General features: G+C 45.1%; 1 protein-coding gene across 1 annotated transcript; it reads left to right on the top strand.

The window, feature by feature from the left end:
* The first annotated feature begins 520 nt into the window (after window positions 1-520).
* On the top strand, window positions 521-11851 carry LOC115466602 (kinesin-like protein KIF18B). Its single transcript, XM_030197948.1, is given in 22 exon segments — window positions 521-639; window positions 4334-4449; window positions 4451-4489; window positions 4491-4544; window positions 4546-4690; window positions 5488-5642; window positions 5772-5888; window positions 6208-6318; window positions 6498-6527; window positions 6529-6630; window positions 6632-6707; window positions 6892-7067; window positions 7526-7600; window positions 8000-8091; window positions 8344-8434; window positions 8557-8669; window positions 8770-8996; window positions 9322-9597; window positions 9600-9891; window positions 10013-10129; window positions 11013-11084; window positions 11340-11851. Coding segments are annotated over 21 exon segments (2574 nt in total). The 5' UTR covers window positions 521-639; window positions 4334-4377; the 3' UTR covers window positions 11482-11851.
* The last annotated feature ends 14050 nt before the right edge of the window (window positions 11852-25901 follow it).

Below are 25901 nucleotides of genomic sequence, written 5' to 3'. Positions count from 1 at the left end.
GGTATAAGCAGCATAAAATATATTTTACACTTGTGATTGTGACCTGGATTGGGTTGGAAACAGGATACTGGGCTTGAGGAACCTTTGGTCTGTCCCAGTATGGCATGCTTAATGTACATTGGTACATCCATGTCCTAAATGAGCCAGTTACAGAATAGATCTAGCCATGATTAAACATTTGAACCTTACATTGGTCTTGTTTGGATGAATGCGCAATATTTCTCTTTAGTATATGCATATTATTATCTGCTGATCCAACTAATGGTTACAATAATATTTTTGTTCAGATTTGAAAAGCGTGGATTCTATACAATTCACAGACCATAACATTAGGTGATGCTATGCGCGTCACCTGCTGTTCCTGAAGCGAGCGAGCGAGCGTACCTCAGCCACCTGTGACGTAACAGGCAGGAACTCCCTTTGAGAACTACAGCTCCCGGCAGGCACGCGTTGCGCCGCGCCCCGTCGCCCAATCGCAAGACTGCTTGGGACAGTCCGCGTGATTTGAATGCAGCGAGAAGCGGCGCAGCGGACGTGTCTGCAGTAAATGGTAATAATAACAGGCGTGTCTAAATAGTAGTGGAGATAAGTACTACGGAACCCTAGTTAATAGAGAGGTTGGGAAATCATAGAAAACAGGTAAGTAACACTCGGGATCAAATTTAGTGTCCATCTCATACTGTCCCCTTCCCTCTCCCATCAATCCCCCCACCCTTATAGCTATCTCCATTGCTTCTCCCATCTACCCTAATCCTTACAGCTATCTTTCCTCCCCCCATCTATCCCTTCACCCATACAGTTATCCTTTCCCATTGCCCCTCCCCCATATATTCCCCCCCCCCCCCCCCCGCAATCTATCCACCTGAATACTTATGGCTATCCCAATTTCCTCTCCTATCAATCCCCTCCACCCTTTACAGTTATCCCTTTCACTCCCCCATCTATCCACCTCCACCCTTACAGCTGTCCACTTCCCTACCCTCCCCCATCTGTCGTTCCCCCCCCCCCCCCCCCAACCCTTACTGCTATCCCATTTCCTCTGGTCTATCCATCTCCACCCTTGTGCTCAACCTACTGGAGGGCTTTAAACTAGAATCATTGGGGCAAGGTGATCAAAGCCCCCAGGTAAGTGAAGTATTAAATACATCTGCACAAATGGGGAAAAGGGGCAACATCTGGAAAGTAGTATATACTAATGCCTGAAGTATGGGAAATAAGGTTTTAGATCTTGAGGCTGTGATGGATGCCTGGGATATAGTTATACTGGGCTTTAATCTGTTCCAGAAAGAGAGGGGGATTGGCATTTATGTTAAAGATAGTATTAAAGCCACACAATTTCAGATCCTACAAGATAGGGAAGTGGGAGATCCTGGATTTCCCACAGGGGAAACTATTCCAGCAGTTGGTAATGGAACCCAAGCAGGATGGGGCCATACTGGACTTAGTGCTTACTAATGGGAAGTGTTTCTGATGTTTTAGTAGGTAATCATTTGGCATCCAGTGATCACCAAATGGTATAGTTTAATATTAAGATAAGTGAAGGTTCTAGACTTTAAAAAAAAAACCTAACTTTATTCAGATGGGGGATTACCTCAAGGAATTACTGTCTAGATGGGAACATTTGGAAGAAGTTGTAAAGCAGTGGGTAAAACTGAAAGGAGCTATAGTAAGGGCAACAACCTTTTTGTAAAGAAAGTAAATAAAAGAGGAAAAAGGCGGCCGTTTTAGTTCTCAAAAGTAGTAGCTGAAAGGTAAAGGAAAACGAGGTTAGCCTTTATAAACTACAAGAGATCGCAGACGAAGAGGAAGACAGAAGACAATATCCGGAAAAGCTACGAGAAGCTGGTAGAGTAGTCAGGAAAGCAAAGATGCAAATGGAAGAAAAAAATAGCCAATACAGTAAAATGGAGGGAAATGACATATTTTACATGTTAGTGATAGGAGGAAGTGAAAAGTGGCATTGTGAGACTCAAAGTGAAGGGGAGGAATATGTAGAAGCTGAAACGATAAGGCGGAATTGCTTAACAAATATTTCTGTTCTGTGTTCACAGCTGAAGGGTCAGGAGCAGGACCATGGAATACAAACACGAATAGGAACGGAGGGGTTGTAGTCCCGAATGATTTTCAGAGGACTGTGTTTGTGAGGATGTGGCTAAACTTAAAGGTGGACAAACCGATGGGCCAGATGACATACATCTGAGGGTACTAAAGTGACTTTGAGGCATATTTTCAAAGCACTTGGGAGGCTAGTTCCATAGGTTTCTATGGAACTTTGGGGAGGCTAAGTGCTTTGAAAATGAGCCTCTTAGGGAAGTTCTAGCGGCTCCACTGGCTGACCTTTTCAATGCTTCTTTAGAGTCAGGAGTGGTCCCGGAGGACTGGAGAAGAGCAGATGCGGTCCCTCTCCATAACAGCGGAAGTAAGGAAGAGATTGGGAACTACAGACTGGTAAGTCTGACTTCTGTGGTAAGTCAATTAATGGAAACGCTTTTAAAACAGAGAATAGTAACATTTTTGGAATCCAATGGATTACAGGACCCAAGGCAACATGATTTCAGTAGAGGCAGGTCTTGTTGGAGAATCTGATTAATTTCTTTGGGTGACCAGAGAGTTGGGTTGAGGGAGAGCGTTAGATGTGGTGTATTTCGATTTTAAGCAAGCATTTGACATGGTTTTACACAGATGCCTAATAAATAAACTGAGTTGGGCCCTAAAGTGACTGCATTAGGAACCTGGTTGAGTGGAGGTGACAGGGTAGTGGTAAATGGAATTCATTCTGAGGGAAAGGATGTTGCCAGTGGTGGGCCGCAAGTTTCAGTTCTTGGGCCGGTTTCTTAACATTTTTGTAAGAAATATTGCTGAAGGGCTGTCTGGTAAGGTTGCCACTTCGCAGATGATACCAAATCTGCAATAGGGTAGACACCTCTGATGATATGGATGACATGAAGAAGGACTTAGCAAAGCTAAATGAATGGGCTGGAATTTGACAGCTAAGATTTTAAATGCTAAAAATGCATTTGGACTGCAAAAAACCCAAGGGAATGGTACAAGTTTAGGGGGTGAAAAACTCCTTTTGTTCATGAAAGAAGAGCAGGACTTGGGTGTGATCATATGTGATGATCTTAAGGTGGCCAAAGAGTAGAAAAAGGCGACAGCGAAAGCTAGAAGGATGCTTGGGTGCATAGGGAGAGAATGGCCAGTAGGAAATTTGGAGAGACTCTGTATGAGACTCTGTATGAGACCTGGTGAGACCTCATTTAGAATATTCTGTACAATTCTGGAGACCGAAACTTCAACATAGATATAAACAGGATGGAGTCGGTTCAGAAGGCGGCTACTAAAATGGTCAGTGGTCTTCATACAGCATATGGGGACAGGACTTAAATATCTCAATATGTATATACTTTGGGAGAAAGGTGAGAGAGGGGAGATATGAAAGAGACATTTAAATACCCTATGCGGCATAAATGCACAGGAGAGGCGAGTCTCTTTCAATTGAAATGAAGGCTCTGGAATGAGGGAACATCGGATGAAGGTGAAAAGGACAGACTCGGAAGTAACCTGAGGAAATACTTCTCACGGAAAGGGTGGCAAATTCATGGAATGGCCTCCAGTGAAAGTGGTGGAGACAAAAAACAGTATCTAAATTCAAGAGAGGTTGGGACAAGTACATAGGATCTCTAAGGGAGTGATAGGAGAGTAGATGGCATGGATGGATAGAGTGGGAAAGGCCATATGGTCTTTTTCTGCCTACATTTTTCTATGTTTCTTTCCACCTCTGACCTTCCCTCCCACCTCACCCACTTAAACTATCTCCCCATATCTATCCATCCCCCACCTATAATTCTTATGCATATTTTCAAACCCCCTTCTTAACTTTAACTTGCCTCCTAACCCTTATACCTGTTGTCCATCAAGCCCAGCATTCTGTCTCAGACATTGGCCAGTCTAGTTCACAAATATCAAATGGATCCCTAAAGTAGGTCTATTTATAGCATTCCCAGATCTATCTGGCTAATCCTTCTTTATGGGACCTCCCCTACAGGAACTTGTCCACTATGCTAGTTGCCTTCACCATCTGTAGCTAGTGCGCTGCTTGAATGTGTGTTTCCATTGCTTCTCTCTTCCAACCCTTGTATCCAAATAGCATCCTCCAGTTTTTACAAACCAGCCAGTGTTCTTAACCCACCTCTCCTTATTGTCTGTCTTCCCCCACCCCTGCACTGGCTCCCTTGTTGCTCAATTCCAGAGCTCTGCAGGTCTTTTTCATTCAAGTGTTGCCCTGCATATCCAAAGTGGTTGATCTTCACCATCTTTCTATTCTAATTCACAGCAACAGGAAGGAGGTATCTGTGTGACTTTCCAACGGTATCTGCAATGGCCTCCGAGGAGGGCAATGTGTTGGTGGTGGTGAGGGTGCGACCCCTTAGTCAGCAGGAGCAGGAGGGTAAACCAGCATCGAGTTGTGCAGGTGGTGGATCCCAGTATTGCTGATCTTGAACCCTGAGGAGCCTGAGCCCACCAGGATTTTTGCAGGGGTCAGGTGTCCAAGAACCTCCCAAGCGTAAGACAAGAGAGCAGAAATTTGTGTTTGACCATGTGTTTGGAGAAGCAGCTGGACAACAAGAGGTTTTCCAACATATAACCAAGGACATCTTGGATGGGGTTCTGAATGGCTACAACTGCTCCGGTGAGCTCATATGAAGGTGCACATTTCAGTCTGTCCCTCATATAATCAGCTTTATCCTTGATTCCAGAGGACTTGAGAGAGAGCTTTCTACACTTGTTATAAAGCTCTTTCATTCACTGGGATATCCCCTGAAAATTTATGATGTATATTGAGGCTCTTCCTCATTTGCGTGAAAAGCCTTACATGATAGTATCAGAAGCACATGGTAAAGCTCTTTTTCTCTATAATTCAAGTTGGGTTTTGATGTCGTTGAAATGATTAAGAAGGAAAATATCGAACATCCCATTAACTTAAATACATTCAAGCAACATTTCATTTGTAGTAAATAAACCCATAAAATATGGCATCTTAATTACTACAGTGTGTCCCCCCAGTGTCTCTCATGTCTCACAAACCCCTTGCAGATGCGTTCTGAGGGTCGGAATGGGATTAAAGTGTTTCTAAAATGAGCTTGCTGAAATCTGCACCAATCCCCAAGCTGTTTTTTCATCTGTGGGGTCCATGCCATGTCATATATGTCCCTAGCCCAGCAAGTTTACTGGTGCTATACACTTTCCCTAGAGCCTTCACTTTCTGGATGGGGGTGTGGCTCAGGGTGTTGGGGTGCTTGGAAATACAGGCCAGGTTTATCCTTGGATATCCTTTATCTGTTTGATATGGCTGATACATGAATGAGAACAGAACTCCAGTGCTCACTGACATTCATATGTGAAGAGGGGGTTAGATGAGAGCCATATGTGTTAGTCTCATACCATCTGTTAGTGCCTAATGACTGATTTGGTGGCCCTTCTCCTCAGTGTTCGCTTATGGTGCGACGGGTGCTGGGAAGACCCACACAATGCTGGGAGATGAGAGGGATCCAGGTATTATGTACCTGACTATGATAGAGTTGTATCGCAGGATGGAGGAACAGGAGGACAAACAGTGTGAAGTGCTCATCTCTTATCTTGAGGTAATGTTCGAACATCTGTACTCCCCTCCCCAGCTCTGTGTTCACAGCTCCCTGAGCATGAATCTTACAACTTTATTCTGCTATCATTACATGCATTCCTGCCTTCTGACTCCTGTTTCCTTCTTTCAGGTGTACAATGAACAAATCCAGGATCTGCTGGAGCCTCAGGGGCCCTTGGCCATTCGAGAGGACCCTCAAAAGGGGGTTGTTGTTCAGGGTCTCTCCTTCATCAGGTACAGGCAACTGGTACTAATGGATGTGCTTGGCTAGAGTGTTGTATCCAGTCCAGAATATCTTTAAAGCTAAGTCCCACTGTGGCAACAAAACCTACAGATTCCATTGTGCACTGGGATGAGGCTGGGTGAGAAACCCAAGAGTGATTGACTTGGTGCTCTGGGTAGAAATCTGAAAGGATTCTGGCGAATCGAAAGAGATTCTAAATAGATGGGAGAAGTGCGAGAGGTATAAGCAGACGAATCATCATGCAATATTGTCTTTGTGAAGGAAGCTGGCTGTGCAAGCTTGTCTGAAGCCTTCCCTTGTGTTTTTTGTTTTTCATCTGCAGCCAGACTCAGCTAAGCACCTGCTGCAGATGCTGGCGAGGGGGAACAAGAACCGCACTCAGCACCCCACCGATGCCAATGCTACATCGTCACGATCCCATGCAGTTTTCCAGGTACAATCGTTGGAGGGGGGGGGGGGGGGTGGGTGGGGGGGAAGAATCTAGCTGAGACTAGAAAACATACCTCACTTCTTCTAATGTGATGATTTTAGGAAAGGATGCTAGTTAAGCTGAACTTCTTGTTTTCTCACTGGGGATTCCGAGTGTCCTTTTACTCCCCCTCCCCGTGACAGATTCATGTGAAACAGCAAGACCGTGCGTTGGGGCCTCAGTCAAGACTTCCGTGTGGCTAAGATGAGCCTGATCGACCTGGCAGGGTCAGAGCGAGCTTCTACCACAAATGCCCGGGGCGAGAGACTAAGGGAAAGGTTCCAACATTAACCGCTCTCTGCTGGCCCTCATCAATGTGATAAATGCACTGGCAGATGCCAAGGTAATGCTGTGTCATTCTGGTGATGAGGCTGGGGATTTTTTTGCTATTTTGGAGGACAATGCTATCACTTTGTTAAAGAAACTTTCCTAATGTGATTGTGTGTGCGAAAGGATCTACAGGGGTTCTGACCACATTCACTCGTGTTCTGGGTCATGTGTTTCTGGCCTGATGATTTTTCTCTCTCTCTCTCAGAGCCGGAAAGTCTCATGTGCCATACCGGGATAGCAAGCTGACACGACTGCTGAAGGATTCTATTGGGGGAAACTGCCGCACAGTGATGATCACGGCCATCAGCCCTTCCTCCCGCAGCTATGATGACACCTACAACACACTGCGCTACGCCAACCGCGCCAAAGAGATCAAGCTATCTGTAAGTGCCCTGTGATCACTGAAGAGGACATCCTCTCTATGGAGCACTCTGCAGGGGTTGGGGGACGGACGTGGGTAGTTCTCCACCATATAGTAGCGATCTGGGTGTATATGCCATGAAACTGTTGAGAAACGGGGGTAAAAGGTTGGATGGAGACACTGTTGTCTGCTTTTTGATCTTGTGACTTGTAGGGACGGGTGTACAACATGGAACTGAGCATTTATGCCATCAGTGTGAGGGACAGCATGAGCTCTTGCTGCTACATGGTGATCTGCGCCCCTGTACTGTAGCGAACAATGGTCAGACTAGCCCCTGGGGGGGGGGGGGGGTTGGTTGCCCCCCTTCATGAAATGGCAGTGTGAGAGGAATTAGAGGTTTCTTTAATCTGGCAACATGAACTGGCTTTGGTCTTTAAGCAGAAATCTTGCTGATCTTTAATTTGATTCTTGTTTTGTCAGCCAAAGAGTAATGTGGTCAGTGTGGAGTGCCCCATGTGTAACTACGCAGCCGTATGCAAGGAACTGAAAGCGGAGGTGAGTTATCGGGCAAGACTATCTCTGCCACCCCCCACCCCTGCATACGCGGCTGTTTTTCAGTGACTGCCATGGTGCTCATGTTTGGGTCACAGTGCTTTTAGGTGGGGGGGGGGGGGGGGGGGGGAAGGGATGGGAATGAGGGATGACTGACAACTGCAATGAAGTTACAGTGCCTCTTCAACCACCTGGCCAAAAACAGATTTTTGGCTGAGCTGTTGCAGGAAAAAAACATATAGCTTTTATCTACTGGCCCCAATGACAGTGCTGTATTTAGGCAATCCTGGGAGTTCTTTTCCTTATCCATCTTGATCCTCCTGCACCTTGTGGCATAGCACTGGTGGATATGTGGACTGTTTGTCCATAACGTATGGGTTGCCTCCCTTCTGTGTCCTTCAGGTAATGGAGCTGCGAGAGAAATTGAAAGCATATGAGAGCAGCCAGAGTCCTGCAGCACTGAAGATGGACCCCCAAGCACAGACCTGCTTCAGGTAAGTTTTATTCTGATGGCTTGTAATGCTGCTGTCTCCCTCAGGGTGGGAAGGAGGTGGGTGCTATGTAGCTATCTAATCGGGGACAGAGTGGAATCATAAATGCACATGCTAGTACTTGCACGGTAGGGAGACATTTCCTCTGCACACATTATGATGGCGGAAGACATTTAGTGCTTCAAAGACCTCGGCAGTGGTAGGTAGTAGGTGAACCAATGATCTTGGCTGTCTTACTCTTTCCCTTCTATATAGGCTAAAGGAGCCCCCCGTGCGAGAGACACTTCCTGGGTGTGAGAGTGAAGGGACAGAACAGCTGACAGAGATGGACCAAGTCGGGCTGCAGGTGCTTTCCTTTCTTATGAAACCAGCTCTGACGTGCCCTTCCCTCCCCTTCAGCAGTTCCTGAATTTGCTTATTGCCCCTGCCCCCCCCCCCCCCCATGTCTCTTTTTTTTTTCTGATGCAGGAATCTCACCTTTCCTCATTCTGCTGTTCCTTAAAGAGTAGGAACTCACTCTTGCTTGAACACAAGGATCTTAAAGCTGCACGGGGGAGACTGGATTATAGTCAGATGGAGATGTAAGTCTGAAGGTGTCCGTGTCCTAATCTGTGCCAAATAACTCCAGAGGGTAGGAACGTTGACTCTGTAAGAATAACAGTGTTCCTAATTCATCCCCAGGCTGCTTGGTGTCCTGTTGAGGGTGGTCCGCAGGCAGCACTGTGTCCTAAAAGGGACTGGATTGTGCACCCCTGAGATGACTATGGAGATAGAAGAGGTGGAAAGTCTTCTCCGGAATGATGGATGCGCAACGTGGAAGGAAAGGCTGGAGACACAGGATACAAGGACCAAACCAAAGCCTAGTGAAATCATCCCAAACCAGGAACTGCAGCTCCAGCTTGGCAAAGGTAGGCGCTCTCTTCTTCATTCCCTGCGGGTCGTGATAAACTAGAAATGTCTGAAAATGATACCACCTGCAGTACAGATTTGTAATGGGGGAGAGATGGGAAAAGTCCTGCAGCAATGAGGGTCACAGCAGAGGGCCAAAAAAAATATCTTCCGGTAGGATAGGTAGGGGGTTGTGCAGCTTGTACACTTCTTCGTGGAAGGTTCTGGGCTGCAGAGGCAGTATGGGGATATAAAGCCTGAGTCGCCAAGTGCAGTAATCAAATGTTGTATTGCGCAGGAAAGGAAATTTTTTTTTTTCCTCTAGTATTTTTGTTTCCCTTTTAGTGACAGCACCGCGGCACCCACCACAAAAGCGGTGCAGGAGGGAAGAGTCTGTGGACCTCAGTCTCTCACCAAACACACCTGTGGTTCCTCTAAAGAAACGGCAGCGTCCAGACTCCAGCACCCCATGTGGAGCAGGATGCAGAGCCACTATAAAGCTACGGGCAAAACAGCCAAACTCTGCCCAGTCTAGTGGGGGAATATCCAGTAAATGTGCCCCTGTTTTGATGTTGGATAACAGCACCAGCAGCGAGGGCAGCTCCTCTTTCAAAAAGTCATGTGGCCTCTGCAGAGGGCCTCTCCCTGCACCCCGAAGCTTGATGTCCAAGAGCCCCCCAACTTCTGTTCCTCTGCAGTGACAAAGAGACGGAAGCCCTTAGCCACATCTGCTCTCCAGAACTTTGCTACTAGCGTGCAAACTGTGCCTGCTGCTGCCCTGGCTGTGCAGAACGTGAATGCTACCTTGATGTCTTGGAGGAAAACAGGATAATGGCCTTTAATGCTTCTCCAATCCTCTGCTGGGAAAATGTGGGTTTGCAACTGGAAAGACGCAGACAGTACTTCTTCCTTTGGGTAGGTACTATCTCTACTTGTGACAAACATGTCGTGCACTAGTAGTTTGTTCTGTGCTGTGGCATGACTTGGAAGCAGCATTTCTCTGCATCTGTCCTATTTCTACCTCTCCCATCCACAGGTCTAAGATTGCGGTGTTTTCTGCAAAGGGTCCTCTAACTCGGCTCCGTTCAAGCACTCCTCGGTCCCTCTCCTCCATCACCAGATGCTCTACCAAGAAGCGACAGCGCTCTGTCAAGTAAGATGTGGCAGCCAGGTTTCACCTGTTCTTAACAAGGAAAAAGTGGGCAAATGGAGAGAGGGGTGTGCCTAAGGGGGAGGAGATGCTGTTCTCATTCAGCACCTAGGACACAGGTTATACAGCTCTTCTTAGAAAGCATCAAATAAGATTCTTTTCAGTTATAGCAATCTGAGTTTCAAGTGCTAGTGTTTTCCTTTCCTGTGTTAATAGGTACTTTCTAGGAAGTATGCAAATACTTAGTCTAATTGATCCATTTTTCAGTTACTTGTTACTGTTTTTGCTATTTGCACTTTTTTTTTTTGTCCACTGTTTCGAGAAGAAACACATTTGTTTGTTCGTTCTGCCTGTCTGGACTGATAAAGAATCCTGGTGGTCTGTGTTTGGGTCTGTGAGTGCTTTCTGGGAACTGTGGGACCACTGGGAATGTGACTCTAATAACCTAGAAATCATTGGGAATAATTTTGAGAGCAGGAGACTCACCTGGAGGTGGTTGTGACCCAGTTGGTGGGATGAGGGTGCTAATGTAGAGCACAATCGTCAGGGTCAGGTGGACCTGAGCTGTGCTGGGGTGTCAAAATGATAGACTCTCTATGTGGCCACGGGGTAACCCCAGTTGGGTGGCTAGGCATTTCATGACAGTAGGTAGGATAGTGTTAGACTTTTTTTTTCTATAGTCAGAGGAGGCCCATAACGCCCCCATGAATTGGTACCACTAAAGCAGAGGACAAGTCCCATTCTTCTTCCGATAGATGTAGTCTGTCTCTCCCCAGAGCCATGAGTCTAGCTAGATGAAACATATTGTCCAGACCCTGCAGGAGGAAGTTCAAGATAACGAACTCATCTTCCAAACTCATCCCAGTTCTCTCTTCTTCCCTTGCAGTGGACTGACAGCTCCCCAGAGCAGGATTGCTAGACTGCAGAACAGCACCATAAAGAGACCCCAGTCCCAGTCAGTATTAAAGAGAAGGAAGAGGGTATTTTGTTTGTGGGACTTTTAACCTACCATTGGAGGGGCGGGGAACAGGATCCACAGCCTCCTACCACCCCCCCCCCCCCCCCCCCCCCCCCCCCACACACACACACTCTGATCTCCCAAAGGACTGCTGTATGGGAGGAAAGAAATTTTCTTCAGTCCCTGGAGAACTCTCCCAAGCGGTGCTGGAGAAGATCGCGTAACATATGCTTTACCTCTTCTCTCTTCTTTTCTAGAGCGCTCATACCACCAACCTAAATGGCAAAGCAACAGGCGAGCATGGAGAGGATCTGTGACCCAGGGGCCGATGCTCAGAGGCCTACCCGCTGCTCCTAACTGCCAGCTTCCAAGCTTTCCAACAGTCATCTTGTCCTGAGAACCTGCCTACTTTCATGTGCATAATCTTTAAAACTTAGGTTTCTGTACTGAATGTGTGCACTACACGTCTGCATACATGTATCGAGACACAGGGCTGTGCATGTTCTGTGGATCTCATGCAGGCTCTATCCATGTTCATTACTGCCCTTACATACTGTGTATGTAGATCAGAACATAAGAATAGCCATACTGAACCATCTAGCCTAGCATCCTGTTCCAAACAACTGCCAATCCAGATCACAAGTACCTGACAGAAACCCAACCCCAGGGCAAGCAATGGCTTCCTCCATGTCTGTTTATACACTTCTAACTGGCCATCCCTTGTATGGGGTGTGGTGATGTTGCACATCTGTATGTCCCCCCCCAAATTCCCTAGGACAAAGGCAGCAGTGCTAAATGGGGATCAGAGATATGGAGGTGGCATGGGCAGAGTAAGGTTTGGATTGAGACTTCAGATTTGGAAATGGTTAACTTGCTGAGCTGACAGTAAGTTATTGTCAACTACAATACGTTATTTCCCTGTCCGAATGGACCTACAAATTAAGTTGTACCTGAAGACAAAGGAGGGTGAAGTGACTGACTCAAGGTCATCAAGAGTATTGGTGGGAGAAGCAGGATTCGAACACTGGCTCGCTGCTATTTCCTTGCACCATCTTCTGACTGAAGGAGCGCACTTGTAAGAATGTGACTGTATAATGAACAGCCAGGTGTGATTCTGTTTCAGGCCTTGCTTTGGAATTTAAAGGCATGCAGTGGATGGCAGAGACCTGCCTTCAGTTTTCTTCGATGTGGAAGGAAACTTGATTGTAGGCAGATGTGCTCCAATTTGTAATTAAAAAAAAAACAACAACAACAAATAAACGTTTTTTTTCTTAACTTCCCTGAAAGAACAATTTTTCTTAGGTCTTGGCGATTGCATGACAGTGATACCTTATGGTCAAATTTTGGATACAGGCATACTTGATCTGGTAAGTTCCACATTGCACTATGGTCTATCAATTTTATTAATGGGCCAGCTGGAAGGGATTCCCCCCCCCCCCCCCCTCCACTGCACCAATTGTAATTGAAGGTTTATGTGACAGGGTCAAGTTGACCTGAAAATCCTAATGCACAGGAGAAAAATGTTGAAGACATCCCCTCTCCTTAAATTAAAAAAACCAAACTACCAGGGCCTGGGTGTACCCCTGTTGAGCAGGTAGCGGAGTAGAGTAATCCGACAACCCTTGAAGGTGCAGTGGCAGGGAGGGAGAGTCAGCCTCACAAGCTGGAATGCAGGTCAGAGGGAAAGTATGTGCTGAATGCTGGGGGGGGGGGGGGTGGTGGTTAGAAACTGCCCTAGGAAGGGGTGGGACCTATAGAAGAGAGGGGCAGACCTGGTGAAATGGAGGAAAATGCTTCCAGCTGCATTGCCATGCACATTCCAGCTCCCTCCAGTCCAGTAGCCATAATTTTTGGCCCTCCTGCATACTTTCAGAAGATCCAGCAAAATGCAAAAGAAAGGAGATGAAAATAGCAGAGACTGGAAATGGAGGAGGGTTAGTAGCGCTCAGGAAAGATGAGTGAATAGCACTGCAAGACAGATAGTGGAAGGGGAGAGAAGGGTGAGGCATGGCGAAGCTTGGAAAGGAAGGGATGAGGAGGGAGAAGGGCAGAAGCCTTTCCCTGGGGATCTTTTTCTTTTGGACTGGTGCCAGCCCAAATATTCTAAAGCATCACAATGTGGGGAAGGCAGTACCTGAGCTGTGGTAGGCATGCTGCCAGCAGTGTGTGCAAGGCCTATCCTGCTCACCTATGAATGAATGTGCTGGAGGCTGTGGAGGGGGAACCTGTCAAGGAGAAGTTTGATTGATTGCCTTAGGTATGACAGGTTAATATCCTTCCGCTGACTCCTCCATGGCAAAGTAGTGGCCAGGGCTCAGGATATAACAGGAGGCTGGGAGTGGCATAGTTCCACATGCAGCCATAAGCTCTTGTTTTCTATAGACAAACTTTCCCCCCCCCCCCCTATCAGTGTGCCCCCCCCCCCATCTCGGCCCTTTTATGTATGGGGAGAAGAGGTGACCATCTTGTCTCTATTGCTAAAGCCACACAGCTTGGGGCAGTAGGTTGCAGAGAGGGGAAGTGTGCGCTGCGTTTCAGCCTCTCTGTTTAAGATTCTGGCTAACAGTCTGCCTTCTACATGGAGGGGCTGAGTAAGTGTTAGGGTAATGTTCTCTGACACTTCACAAGGATGTGATCATTGTTGGGATGAAGCTGTTCTTGGCATGTAAGACTGGGCATCTGTTACTCTTCCCCACTTTCAGTATGAGTGTTTGCTGAAAAGGAGAGAGGGTTTCTTTTTTTTTTTTTTCCCCTTTAGAAATATTTTTGCGGCGGGGGGGGGGGGGGATTAGCCATTCTGTTGGTATTTTACCTGCTCTTTGAATCTAGAAGGTGGAGACCCCGCTCACTCTCCTTTTCTCACTCTTTGATGCCCCACTGACTTGCTCCCTTCTCCCTTAGCTGGTGCTGGGAAACAGGAACTCCACAGGGGAGTCATGAATAATTGCACGTTAGTTAACTAAGGCATGCCTCTTTCCTGTGCTGGAGAGGAGCTTCCCTAAGGTGCTAGTTTTATCTGGTGTCTGTTATGCTGTGTAAAAGAGGGAAGGAAGGCCTTCACTACTTTAGCCACAGCTTGGTGCTATGTTGTTCAGTGGGTAGGGAACAGGGGCTGTCTGGATGATGGCTCCCTGAGTAGTATCAGCAGGGATGAAAGGGTCCATTCCTGTCTGGCTTCAGTAGACACTGGTTGTGCAAGCGGTGCAAAGCCGGATTACTGACACCTAAATCTATTAATAACACACCCCTCCTCTCACTAATCCTATAAAATCCTATCCTTCTAAAAACTCAGAAGTTTGTTCTTTTCTGTTGGCTTATGGTCCGATAAAGGCGGCAACTGTTCCTAGGCACTTGTAGGCATTGACAAACATTGGATGGTTTATCAGCATAGAGCTGTTAAAATTAGCGCCCCCCCCAAGAAAGCGTGGAAGGTTATGTGGGACTGAGGCTGCTCTCCACATCGTGCACAATGGGGTGTGAGAAAACATACTGACAGCAGTTTAACAATTATGTAGCAGAAGGCTAATTGCGGCATCGATCTGATTTTTAAATCTATGTGAGACGACAGTTATACATTTACAAAGCCAAAAAAAAAAAAATTCATTGTAAAACAAAATGAGAACAAATCTGTTGCTAGTACTTGTTATTTACAAAATTTGTTATAGCACTCTATCCAAAAAGCATGGTTTGATAGTCCCAAACATAAGAATTAGATTTGTGTGTTTAGAAAAACTCAAATGAGCTTTGATAGCCTGTACATCTTCAGAAAATAATTTTCAAAGTTAGTGCAACAAAAAAGGCTGCTCTGTTTTCATTTAGAAACTATACAAAGTATAACCTTTGAAAAGAAACTTTGTCTCGTTTCTAAACATAAAATATTACCTATGAAGCATGAGAAGCGATAATATAAACACAGTCCACAATAATGAAGGGGGGAGGGGGGAGTCTCAAGCCAGAGGAAGATGGCATTTAGAGAAATAGGAAATACTCCAATTTAAATGACTAGAAATAATAAAGGAGCATGGAAGGCTTAAAAGAAGACACCTTTTAATGAATCTTGGGCATATAGTTTTAGTTTCAGCAATAGCTGGGCCACTGCTCACCAGTATTTCAATGGAAAACACCACACAAGCTTTTGCTTTGAAAATAAGCGTGAAGTTCCGTGTTCCCAAGTTAGTTTTAAAATAGCTGTGTTGATGCCCAGGCAGCAGGTCATGACATAGGAGCTATTGTGCCACCTGCAGGCTTCATGGGAAGAGGTCTCTCAAATTCTATGGTGACAGCAGAAGAGAACCTCAGTCAGATTGGTATATGAGAAAAGATATTGTATGATGCAGCTCTAACACATCTGTAATGTGTGTGCAGCTTAGAAATACCTTTTTCTTGTCCAAGTAAGACTGTACCTCTTTAAGGTGCATGGAATGCAACAGGCACTCTGCATTCAGTGTTTGGACATGTCATAAGAAAATTAGCAGCTGCCTGCTTCATATTAATCCCTGTATGCTTAGATCTGGGCGAGGGTTAAAGTATCTGCCTGCTTACAGGGGAGTTACAGGTTAGACCTAACCCCTTCCACTTAAGCTTCAGGATAAAGCTGGGGAGCTTGGAAGCAACATGGCCAGCTTGCAACAATGAAAAATCTCTTCCCCGGGAATTCATGTCCTCCTTTGGTTTCTTAGTAGGGAATTCTGTTTATCTAACATATCTGAATTGACACGTGTCAGAGAAAGTGTGCTTGGTGATGACCTGGGTGGAGCAACATTTGTCAGCCTTATTTGTGACCCAGGAAATGGGAGCGGGAGAATGTTCAAGCAGACTTCCTCAGCAGAAACACCTAGATCGTGGGGAATGGTAGAGGAGGTTGTGCAGCCCTAGGAAAGGTCAGCAATGGACCTCATGGCCATGAGCAGGAACGCAAAGGTGCCCATGAGACTTTTCTTGCATAAACCTTTCAATAGTTGAATGGAAAAGGGTTTCCCTTCTACAGAATAACTGCAAGTGCTATTTGTTATTACTGCTGCAAAACGTTTTTCAAATTGAAAATTTGATTACATTACTCATTGTTCCTTTTTCTAGATCATTTAAAAATATGTTTAGAGTACCGGTATGCATTCCTGAGCTACTCTATTATTTACATTTCTCTATTGAGAAAATTGATGCCCTTATTTTAAGTTCTTGAACTATTAATCTCTGTCCTAAGGTGGAACAGGTGGTCTACCAGCAGGCAGATTATCCAAATGTAGTAATTTCAAAGGTTGAGAGTTAACAGCCTTCTTTGTGAGCAACTTGTGGGAATAGTTTTCTGGTATTATCCAAAGAACTCATCTGTCAGAGTGCCATAAGCCAGTACTTTATGTAAATTATCAGCCTCCCTCCAAAACAGAAAATGGAGGTCTGGCTTCCATTTTTGGCTGTGATTGGTTAATGGAATGGAGCCTAGAGATTTTTCTCTCAAAGTAGTAAGGGCCAAAGCCCTATTTGCCACCTAGTAAGAAGCTTGACCCTGGAAGTGGTGCAGGTGAAGTAAGGAACCCAGAAAGTAGTTTTCCCATCACCTCCTTGATGTGAATCTTGTCTCGGATGCAGTATTAGACAAAGCCTGAAATGTAAGTGGTAATCTTAAACCTCAGAGACCACTTACATTTCAGGCTTTGTAAGTGGTAATCTTAAACCTAGCCCCTCCGAAGGGACACCACCTTGTAAGTGGTGGAGGGGCTTCCGTGTTTCAATGACTCAGAGGGCTATGCTGAAGGGTTACCCATATCAGACAGGCCTCTGAGGAGAAACCAGACAAAGAGTGTCCCAAATTAGGGAGAGGGGAAAGATGGTGACCTGAAGCTCGTACACTCAACGGCCCAGCTGTCCTCTGAAGTTCAGTTTTTGTTCACTTGAAATTTCCTCTCTGCATTGCAGTTGCCTTAACAGAGGAAGGGGACAATGGGGGGTCAGCCGCCGATGACCAGCGTTTTGTCCCCTGTGCAGCAAGTGTGGGACCGCTGTATGACGAGCTGCCCATAGATGACTGGGTTGATGAGTCCTTTGATTAGCACCGACGAAGGAGCGTCGATGCTCTTGGACCTGGAAACAACTTCATCGCTCAAAAATCATTTAACCACCATGTCCAAAGGGGTGGAGGAGTGAGTCAGGAGTGTATGCTGAAACGGAAGTCGTTTACAGCTGAACCCGTGTCGGCGGTGCTACTCCTAAACCCTTAAGAGTTATCAGCTTGGAGTTTTTGGCTCCCGTGGAGGTTGCATTGAATGTCATCTGGAGGGTGCTCCAGGACCTGACGGTGGTAGAGAATGACTTTGCTTCAGATATAGTCTTGTTAATGAGCCACATGGATAATCTAATCGAATCATTTGAGAATATACAGCAAATGAAGTTCTACTGAAGTAGAAACGGTTAAGATTTGAAAATGATAATAAGACCAGAAAAAATTTGAACAAAATGAATATTGTTGTAGATGATTAATATCGAGATTGTTGTTTTCCCAGAGTTCCAGGTATGACTCCTAATGTTTTTTTTTCCTCTGAAATGATTCCTCTTAATATATTAATTCAAAAGGAGTGAAGCCTGTGAAACTGGGATTACTTTAATCAGCGGGAATTGGATTGGAGATTCAAGGGTTTGTATTGTTAAACAATTTCTGGTTTTAAAAGGGAAAAAAAATGAAATCAGGTGTATTACTTTCACTAATATTGGACAATAAGTATGTTTCCAATGAAATTGATGGACTATGCACCGTTATGGTCTTGAAGAAACCAACCAGATGATCAATGTGGAAAAATGATTTAGATAAATAATAACTGGGGATAATCGGGTTAATACCACGTTTTCTTTGTTTGCTGTTGCTTAAATTGATCTCCTTGTCTTGTTTCACTCTCCCTATTTATTTTGTGGTCTAAGAAAGAGAAAGATTGTACAAAATCCATTTATCTTGTTGAGATTGTTTTCTTCAAATATTGTTTTAATGTACAATCATCTCTGTTTTACTGTTTTGCAAGTGATCCTTGTAAAATGAAAAAATTATAAATAAATGATTTAAAAAAAAAAAAAAAAAAAAAAAAAACCTCAGAGACCTACCAACCAGAAACACAACAAGATCAACACGCTCATTCCTAAACCTTCACCACCCAAGCTGCAAAGGTCTCAAATACAAATCAACTTATGCATACAGCTTCTCCTATATAAGCACGCAACTCTGGAACGCGCTACCAAACGCCGTGAAAACGTTTGACCTACCAAACTTCCAGAAATCACTAAAGACTATCTTGTTCAAAAAGGCATACCCTAACGACCCAACTTAAACACCTGAATCCTGCAACACAACACTACTACTACTACTACTACTTAGCATTTCTATAGCGCTGCCAGGGTTACGCAGCGCTGTACAAGTTTAAACATGGGGAAGGACAGTCCCTGCTCAAGAGAGCTTACAATCTAAAGGTAACAAACTATGTAGTCAGTGTAGGTATCATGAATGGGGAAGGTGGTTAGGCGCCAAAAGCAAGGGAGAAGAGATGGGCTTTGAGTAAGGACTTGAAAATGGACAGGGAGGGCGCATGGCGTATGGGCTCGGGAAGTCTGTTCCAGGCATAAGGTGATGCGAGGCAGAAGGGGCGGAGTCTGGAGTTAGCGGTGGTGGAGAAGGGTACAGATAGGAGTGATTTGTCCTGAGAGCGGAGGTTACGGGTGGGAACATACGGGGAGAGGAGGGTAGAGAGGTAATGGGGGGCTGCAGATTGAGTGCACTTGAAGGTCAATAGGAGAAGCTTGAACTGTATACGGTAGCGGATCGGGAGCCAGTGAAGCGACTTGAGGAGAGGGGTGATATGAGAGTATCAGTTCACGCGGTAGATAAGACGTGCGGCGGAATTTTGGACAGATTGAAGGGGGATAGGTGGCTAAGCGGGAGGCCAGTGAGGAGAAGGTTGCAATAAGACGAGAGGTAACGAGCGAGTGGATGAGGGTTTGGGTGGTCTGTTCAGAGAGGAATGGGCGAATTTTGCTAATATTATAGAGGAAGAGGCGACAGGTCTTAGCTGTCTGCTGGATATGGGCAGAGAAGGAGAGGGAGGAGTCGAAAATGACTCCGAGATTGTGGGCTGAAGAGACGGGGAGGATGAGGGCGTTGTCAACAGAGACGGAAAGTGGGGGAAGAGGAGAAGAGGGTTTGGGTGGAAAGACAAGGAGCTCAGTCTTTGCCATGTTCAGTTTCAGATGCCGGTTGGACATCCAGGCAGCGATGTCTGAAAGGCAGGCCGAAACTTTGGCCTGGATTTCGACTGTGATGTCGGGAGTGGAGAGGTAAAGCTGGGTGTCATCAGCATAGAGATTGTACTGGAAACCATGTGATGAGATCAGCGAGCCCAGGGAAGAGGTGTATATCGAGAAAAGAAGCAGTCCAAGGACATATCCTTGAGGAACCCCAACAGAGAGCTGGACAGGGGTGGAAGAAGAGCCATTAGAAAATACTCTGGTGCGTTGGGAAAGATACGAAGAGAACCAGGAGAGGACGGAGCCCTGGAACCCGAATGAGGACAGTGTGTCAAGAAGTAAATTATGATTGACGGTGTCGAGGAGGATGAGGATGGAATAGTGACCGTTGGATTTGGCAAGGAACAGGTCATTGCAGACTTTAGAGAGTGCTGTTTCTGTCGAGTGTAGTGGGCGAAAGCCGGATTGAAGTGGATCGAGGACGACCTGAGAGGAGAGGAAATCAAGGCAGCGGCTGTGGACAGCGCGTTCAAGTAATTTGGAGAGGAAGGGTAGAAGAGAGATAGGGCGGTAGTTGGAGGGACAGGTGGGGTCAAGTGATGGTTTTTTGAGAAGTGGTGTGACTACAGCGTGCTTGAAGGTGTCAGGGACAGTAGCAGTGGAGAGAGAGAGGTTGAGGATGTGACAGATTGAGGGGATAACTGAAGGAGAGATGTTGTTAAGCAGATTGGTGAGAATGGGATCAGAGGAGCAGGTGGTGCACTTAGAGGAAGAAAGGAGGCAAGCAGTGTCCTCTTCGGTGATCTCAGGGAAGGAGGCCAGGTTAGGTTGGTTGAGGGAGTGGGTTAAGAAGTCGCAGGGAGGAGAAGGCTTGGAAGTGAATTCAAGGTTTATCTTCTGCACTTTATCGCGGAAGTAATCAGCTAGTGTTTGAGGAGAGAGTGAAGGGGGGGTGGGAGCAGAGGGCACTTTAAGTAGGGAGTTGAGGGTGGCGAAGAGGCGACGAGGGTTGGAGCCAAGAGAATTGGTTAATTGAGAATAATATTCCTGTTTGGCAAGGAATAGGGAGGACTGGAAGGAGGATAGCATGAATTTGTAGTGGGTGAAGTCTGACAGGGTGCGAGATTTCCTCCAGAGTTGTTCAGCAGATCGGGTGCAGGAGCGAAGGTAGCAGATGCAAGGGGTTAACCAGGGCTGAGGATTAATGCGCTTAGTGGGGCGAGAGACAGATGGTGCTAGGGTATCCAGAGCAGTGGAGAGAATTTCATTGTAGGTAGAGACAGCCGTGTCGACAGATTCAGAAGACGAGATGGAAGGGAAGAGATTGGAGATGTGAGAGGATAGGGTAGGGGGGGTCGACAGCTTGGAGATTCCTGAAGGCAGTGGTTATAGTTGGGCGAGGTTGAGGGGGAGGGTGATGAAGTGTGAGGGTGACTAGGTGATGATCTGAGATAGGAAGGACTGAGGTGCAGAAATTGGAAGGTGAGCAGGAAGAGAAGAGAACGAGGTTGAGACAATGGCCATTACGGTGAGTAGGGGTGGTAGAGCATAGTCGGAGGTTAAAGGAGGATGTCAGAGTGAGGAATTTAGAAGTGTAGGAGTTGGATGGGTTGTCAACGTGAATGTTAAAATCACCAAGAATGAGGGATGGAGATGAGGGATCAAGAAAGACGGTGAGCCAAGCGTCGAAGTCAGTAAGAAATGAAGAGAGGGGCTTATCAGGGGGGCGGTAGATGACTGCAACTCTGAGTGGTGTCGGGTAGAATAGACGGATGGCATGAGTTTCGAAGGATGAGAAGCAGTGGGACTGTGGCAGGAGGAGGGGTTGGAAACTACAAGAGGGTGAGAGAAGAAACCCAACGCCTCCACCGCGTGCATCTGGGCGGGGAGTGTGGGAGAAAAGATATCCTCCATGGCAGTGTCGTTAGGGGTTATCCAGGTTTCAGTTAAAGCGAGCAGTTGAAGGGAACGGGAGATGAATAAATCGTGGGTGAAGGAGAGTTTGTTGCATACTGAGTGGATATTCCATAGGGCACACGAGAAGGGGAGGGAAGCGGGGGGGGAGAAGGGGAATAGAAATGAGATTGGAGGCATTCTGGGTTCGGTTACATGGATATGGAGAGGAGAGGTGAGGGGGACCTGGATTGGGATTGACGTCACCTGCGGAAAGTAGGAGAAGGCGTAAGAGTGCGGAGGAGGGTGGGGGAGGAGGGTCGACGAAGATGACGAAGACGGGATGTGTTAAGGAGGAATGGGGATGGGTTAATGGTGGGGAGGAAGTGTAGAAGGTTGAGAGCTAGGAATGATGAGGGGGCAGGAGAGCTGGGGAGGTGGTGGGGGGAGGTAGGGTAGGGGAGTAATGAGCAGGACGGGAGGGGACAAGGGTGGGCAATGAGTTCCTGAGGTAGACAGTGGAAGGGGAGGGGGGAAGAGGTTAGGAAGGGACAGGGCGATGAAGAGAATGTGTATAGGGGTCATATATAGGGCTAAGGTGGATGCGGATAGATGTGAAGTGGCTAAGGTGATAGGAGTAGAGGAGGAGGCAGGAAGGCTAGGACTGGGACAGCAGGCAACAGCTAAGGCATAGGGAGTGATAGTGTCTAGAGGAATTCAATCAGTACTAATACTTGTACTGGACTGAACTTAATGCTTCCTCCTTTCTATTCCTTTATGTGTCTGTCACACATGCACTTTATTATACCATAATATCACTCTGTATTTGTCATACCGGAAAGGTGATTGCCTCAAGGTACTATGTAAGCCACATTGAGCCTGCAAATAGGTGGGAAAATGTGGGATACAAATGCAACAAATAATCTTGGAAGAAATTTCATGGCTCTCTTCACTTCATCTCCAAAGACCTAGTTGAAGACGGCTGGCCACCAATTACCTGTATTTTGTTTAAATATGACAATATTTTAACATGGAAAATAATTGAAAACGCGTACGTAACAAATTATAGATCATACAACAACCATTAAAGGAAATCGAACATTATTCCCAAAGTTCCAAGCCACTCAGTTCAAGGCATGTGTAAACAAAGAAAACAACAATTTAAAGAAATTCAAATACACTAACATTAATCAAGAATGGACGGTTATTGATCAAAGGAAACCTGGAGTGCAAAATATCTTATCTAATAACCACAACTCAACCACAACTGTTTGGAGAAAATTTAAGGAAAAATTTGGCACCCAGTGGGATTACTCACCATAGCCTAGCTAAGAAAAACAGATACTGTTTGGGGTGACGTTACAAAACAACAAATAAAAATCATCCGGCCTACGAGCAAAAAATCCTTACTACAAGCAAACAGAAAAAAAGAATGGCCGTCACCATCCAACTCTGTCTGGTTCTAACAGCACTGATGACCACTGTAGCTCTAGGCTAATTCTCCTCTTGAGTATCTTCCAGAAGAGCAACTACATTCAGGTTAGTGGAGGAAATTTAAACTATCTTCACTGTAAACATCCTAATCCTTTCTTATCACAATTGAGCTGCCGGTGGTCATAACAGTTCATTGGTACTGTCCGTGCTTCAGTGGAGCAGGATTTCTGTTTCCTTAAGATAAGACAGATGTTTTAACGTGTATTGTGTTGACATTTATAAGTAGTATCTGACTGGAATATTTTATTTCTGTAATTGTGTGAAGGGCAGGTTTATAAACCATGAACTTCTCTTTGTCGTTGTCTATCATCTCTATTCTTTTTCTCACTCTCTTAACAACAAGTGCGGTTTCGTTCTTTTTTCTGAGTATTTATGTTGATAACCCTTTGTTTTCAGTGAAAGGTGGTATATCAAATAATAAACAATCACTTTTTGCCACTCTTGACAGTCTTGGTAGTGTCTTACTCCAACTACTACAGAATCACCATCCAGCATTTTGGAACATGTCTTGTGATGGTCAGTAATTGACATGTCTTCAGTTTTAGGCAGTTCTTGAAGCTGTGACTGCCTTCTCTGAAAACCAGATGATGCAAAATCAAAAAGAGAAGACATGTTTGTTTTAAACAGGATTTTGCATTTCTTTTTTTGGATAATGGCAGAGAATGTCTATAGAACTCTTCAAGTCTTTGTTGGAAAGCTTATCTTAGGTAAGAAGAATTTGACTGAGTTGTTCCTCTACTTGATAATGGACATTACCTTTCTTCTATGATGCTCCCCCCCCCCCCCCAATTTAAGACTCTTTACAAGAGCTCACTAAGTTTTTCTATACAGTCATTCCTTTGTTTCTTAGTAATGTACTTTTTCCCCCGATATCCCTGCACATAGTTTACACCCATTAACAAAATCTTCTCATTACTCTTGCCTACCGTGCAGTAAACTATGAGACACTCTGTGCCTTTTGCTTTAAAGTAGTTACTCCATTGTGTTGGAATGAGTGTGGTGTGTTTGGGTGGCCCTTATGTGTATAAAGGCTAGTTCTGCTACTAGGGGAGCCCAGGTAGAGACCTCTTGTGCCTTGGTCTAGTCATTTCCACTTTGTCCTCTTTTGTATGAGTGGAAATTCCTTGTATTTATAAAGGAAAAGTGAGAATAGAGCGAAGGTGAAGGCATAAACAAACTAAGCACGTGTGTAGGTCCAAATGTGTAGAAGGAGCCCCCTCCAATGTGCTACTTCAGTGGTTTCCAAGGAAGCTTTTGCCCTGAGAAGTCAACTGCTGCCAGCAAGATAAATGGGTGGCACCTAGAAAACAGGTGAAAGCTTATGTATTTGATCTTTCTTTGTTAACTAGGAAGCTATTTTAGTTTATGTTGAACTGATCTGCTAGTGATTGTGTCGTGGGACCAGACCCATTTTCTATACTATTTTGATTGGCTTTGAGCCATGTCCAGGTTAGGTAGAACATAAATACTTATGTTTATTCATTAATTTGATATACTGCCTTATCAGAATTTGGTCAAAACTGTTTACAATTATAAAATTCATAAAATCATTAGAAAAGAACACAATTAAAATTGATCGGAACGTTGACACACTCAAACTTTGGATAAAGAAGAAAAGGAAAGGGTTAAATATGGAGTAAGGGGAAAAGGGATTGCTCACAAATCCTTCACACATAGCAGAACCGAAGAGAGGGAAAAAAATCAGGAACTTGACCCATAAGCTAGTTCAAAGTAATATGTTCTTAAGTAGGATTTCAATTCTGAAAAGGAGAGTTATGATATAAGTGGGTTGGTCAGTCCATAGTTTTGGAGTTAAATAAAAGAATGCAGATGTTCTAGTACTTTCATAGTGCACCTTCTTTTTGGAGCAGAAAGAGTGAGACGATGACCATCGAGGAAACGTAAAGAGCGTGTCTAGGTATAGGGAATAAAAAAAAAAAAAAACAGCATCACGGGCCTTTAAAAATGGAACACAGTTCTTTAATGAATGAGCCTTGACAAAAAGACGCGACACGTGTCGTGTTTCGGTGACTAGCACCTGCATCAGGGGTCACAGTGATGACGTGGAAAACTTGGGGAATAACTCGAATATATTCCTCTACAATATATTATTCCTTACCCCACGTCTCATAGAGTAAAAGCTACAAAGCACCAAGGCACTTTCACTTTCTGTATCCAAATGGATGAAAAGCTGTGCTCTCAAAAGCCTTTTAAGAGCACAGCTTTTCATCCATTTGGATACAGAAAGTGAAAGTGCTTTGTAGCTTTTACTCCATGAGACGTGGGGTAAGGAATAATATATTGTAGAGGAATATATTCGAGTTATTCCCCAAGTTTTCCACGTCATCACTGTGACCCCTGACGCAGGTGCTAGTCACCGAAACACGACACGTGTCGGGTCTTTTTGTCAAGGCTCATTCATTAAAGAACTGTGTTCCATTTTTAAAGGCCCGTGGTGCTGTTTTTTTTGTTTGGACTTTAGTTTGTACTTCGTTCCCTCTCTTTTGTTATATCCTAGGTATAGGGAATAACCATTCTTGACAAGTAGGAAGGACTACCCAAGAGGTAGGTCTTAAAGGTCAAACACACGATCTTATATCGGGTGCAAAAATGAATTGGTAGCCAATATAAGGACCATCATAAGAGAGTACCATGATCATTTTTTTGGCACAGGAAACGAGAGGCAGAGTTATGTAAGGTTTGTAAACGTCGCAAGTGTTGTTTGGTAATACCTGCATAAACCAAGTGACAGTAGTCCAATTGTGAAATTAAGAATGCCATATAAGAGTAGGCACAGTAGAAAAATTTAAGACACTACGTAATGAATGGTGAAGAGGTGTCGAAAAACAATTTGCACCAATCAAGAAATTTACGGTACAGAGGTGAGATGAGTCGACTAATACCCGTACATACTGAAATAACTGTACAGGTGCTACGTCCATTTCAAATAAGTATGGAACTAAAGACAGTTGTGGATGAGAGCCAGGCATCCAACAGCTTACTGTTTTCTTTCTGGGTTTAAAGAGAAATAGGTTACAGTCAAAGTGGTTCACATATTTTGTACAAGTACTTATTTTGTACCTGGGGCAATGGAGGGTTAAGGGGTCCTTTTACAAAGGCGCACTAGCATTTTTAGCACACACTAACCACTGGAGATGGGCGCTAATCATTTGTGTGCACTAGAACCGCTAACGCACCTTTGTAAAAGGC

Source organism: Microcaecilia unicolor, chromosome 3, assembly GCF_901765095.1.
Source record: "Microcaecilia unicolor chromosome 3, aMicUni1.1, whole genome shotgun sequence".
Taxonomy (NCBI): Eukaryota; Metazoa; Chordata; class Amphibia; order Gymnophiona; family Siphonopidae; genus Microcaecilia; species Microcaecilia unicolor.
This window is presented reverse-complemented; position numbering and strand designations above follow the sequence as displayed.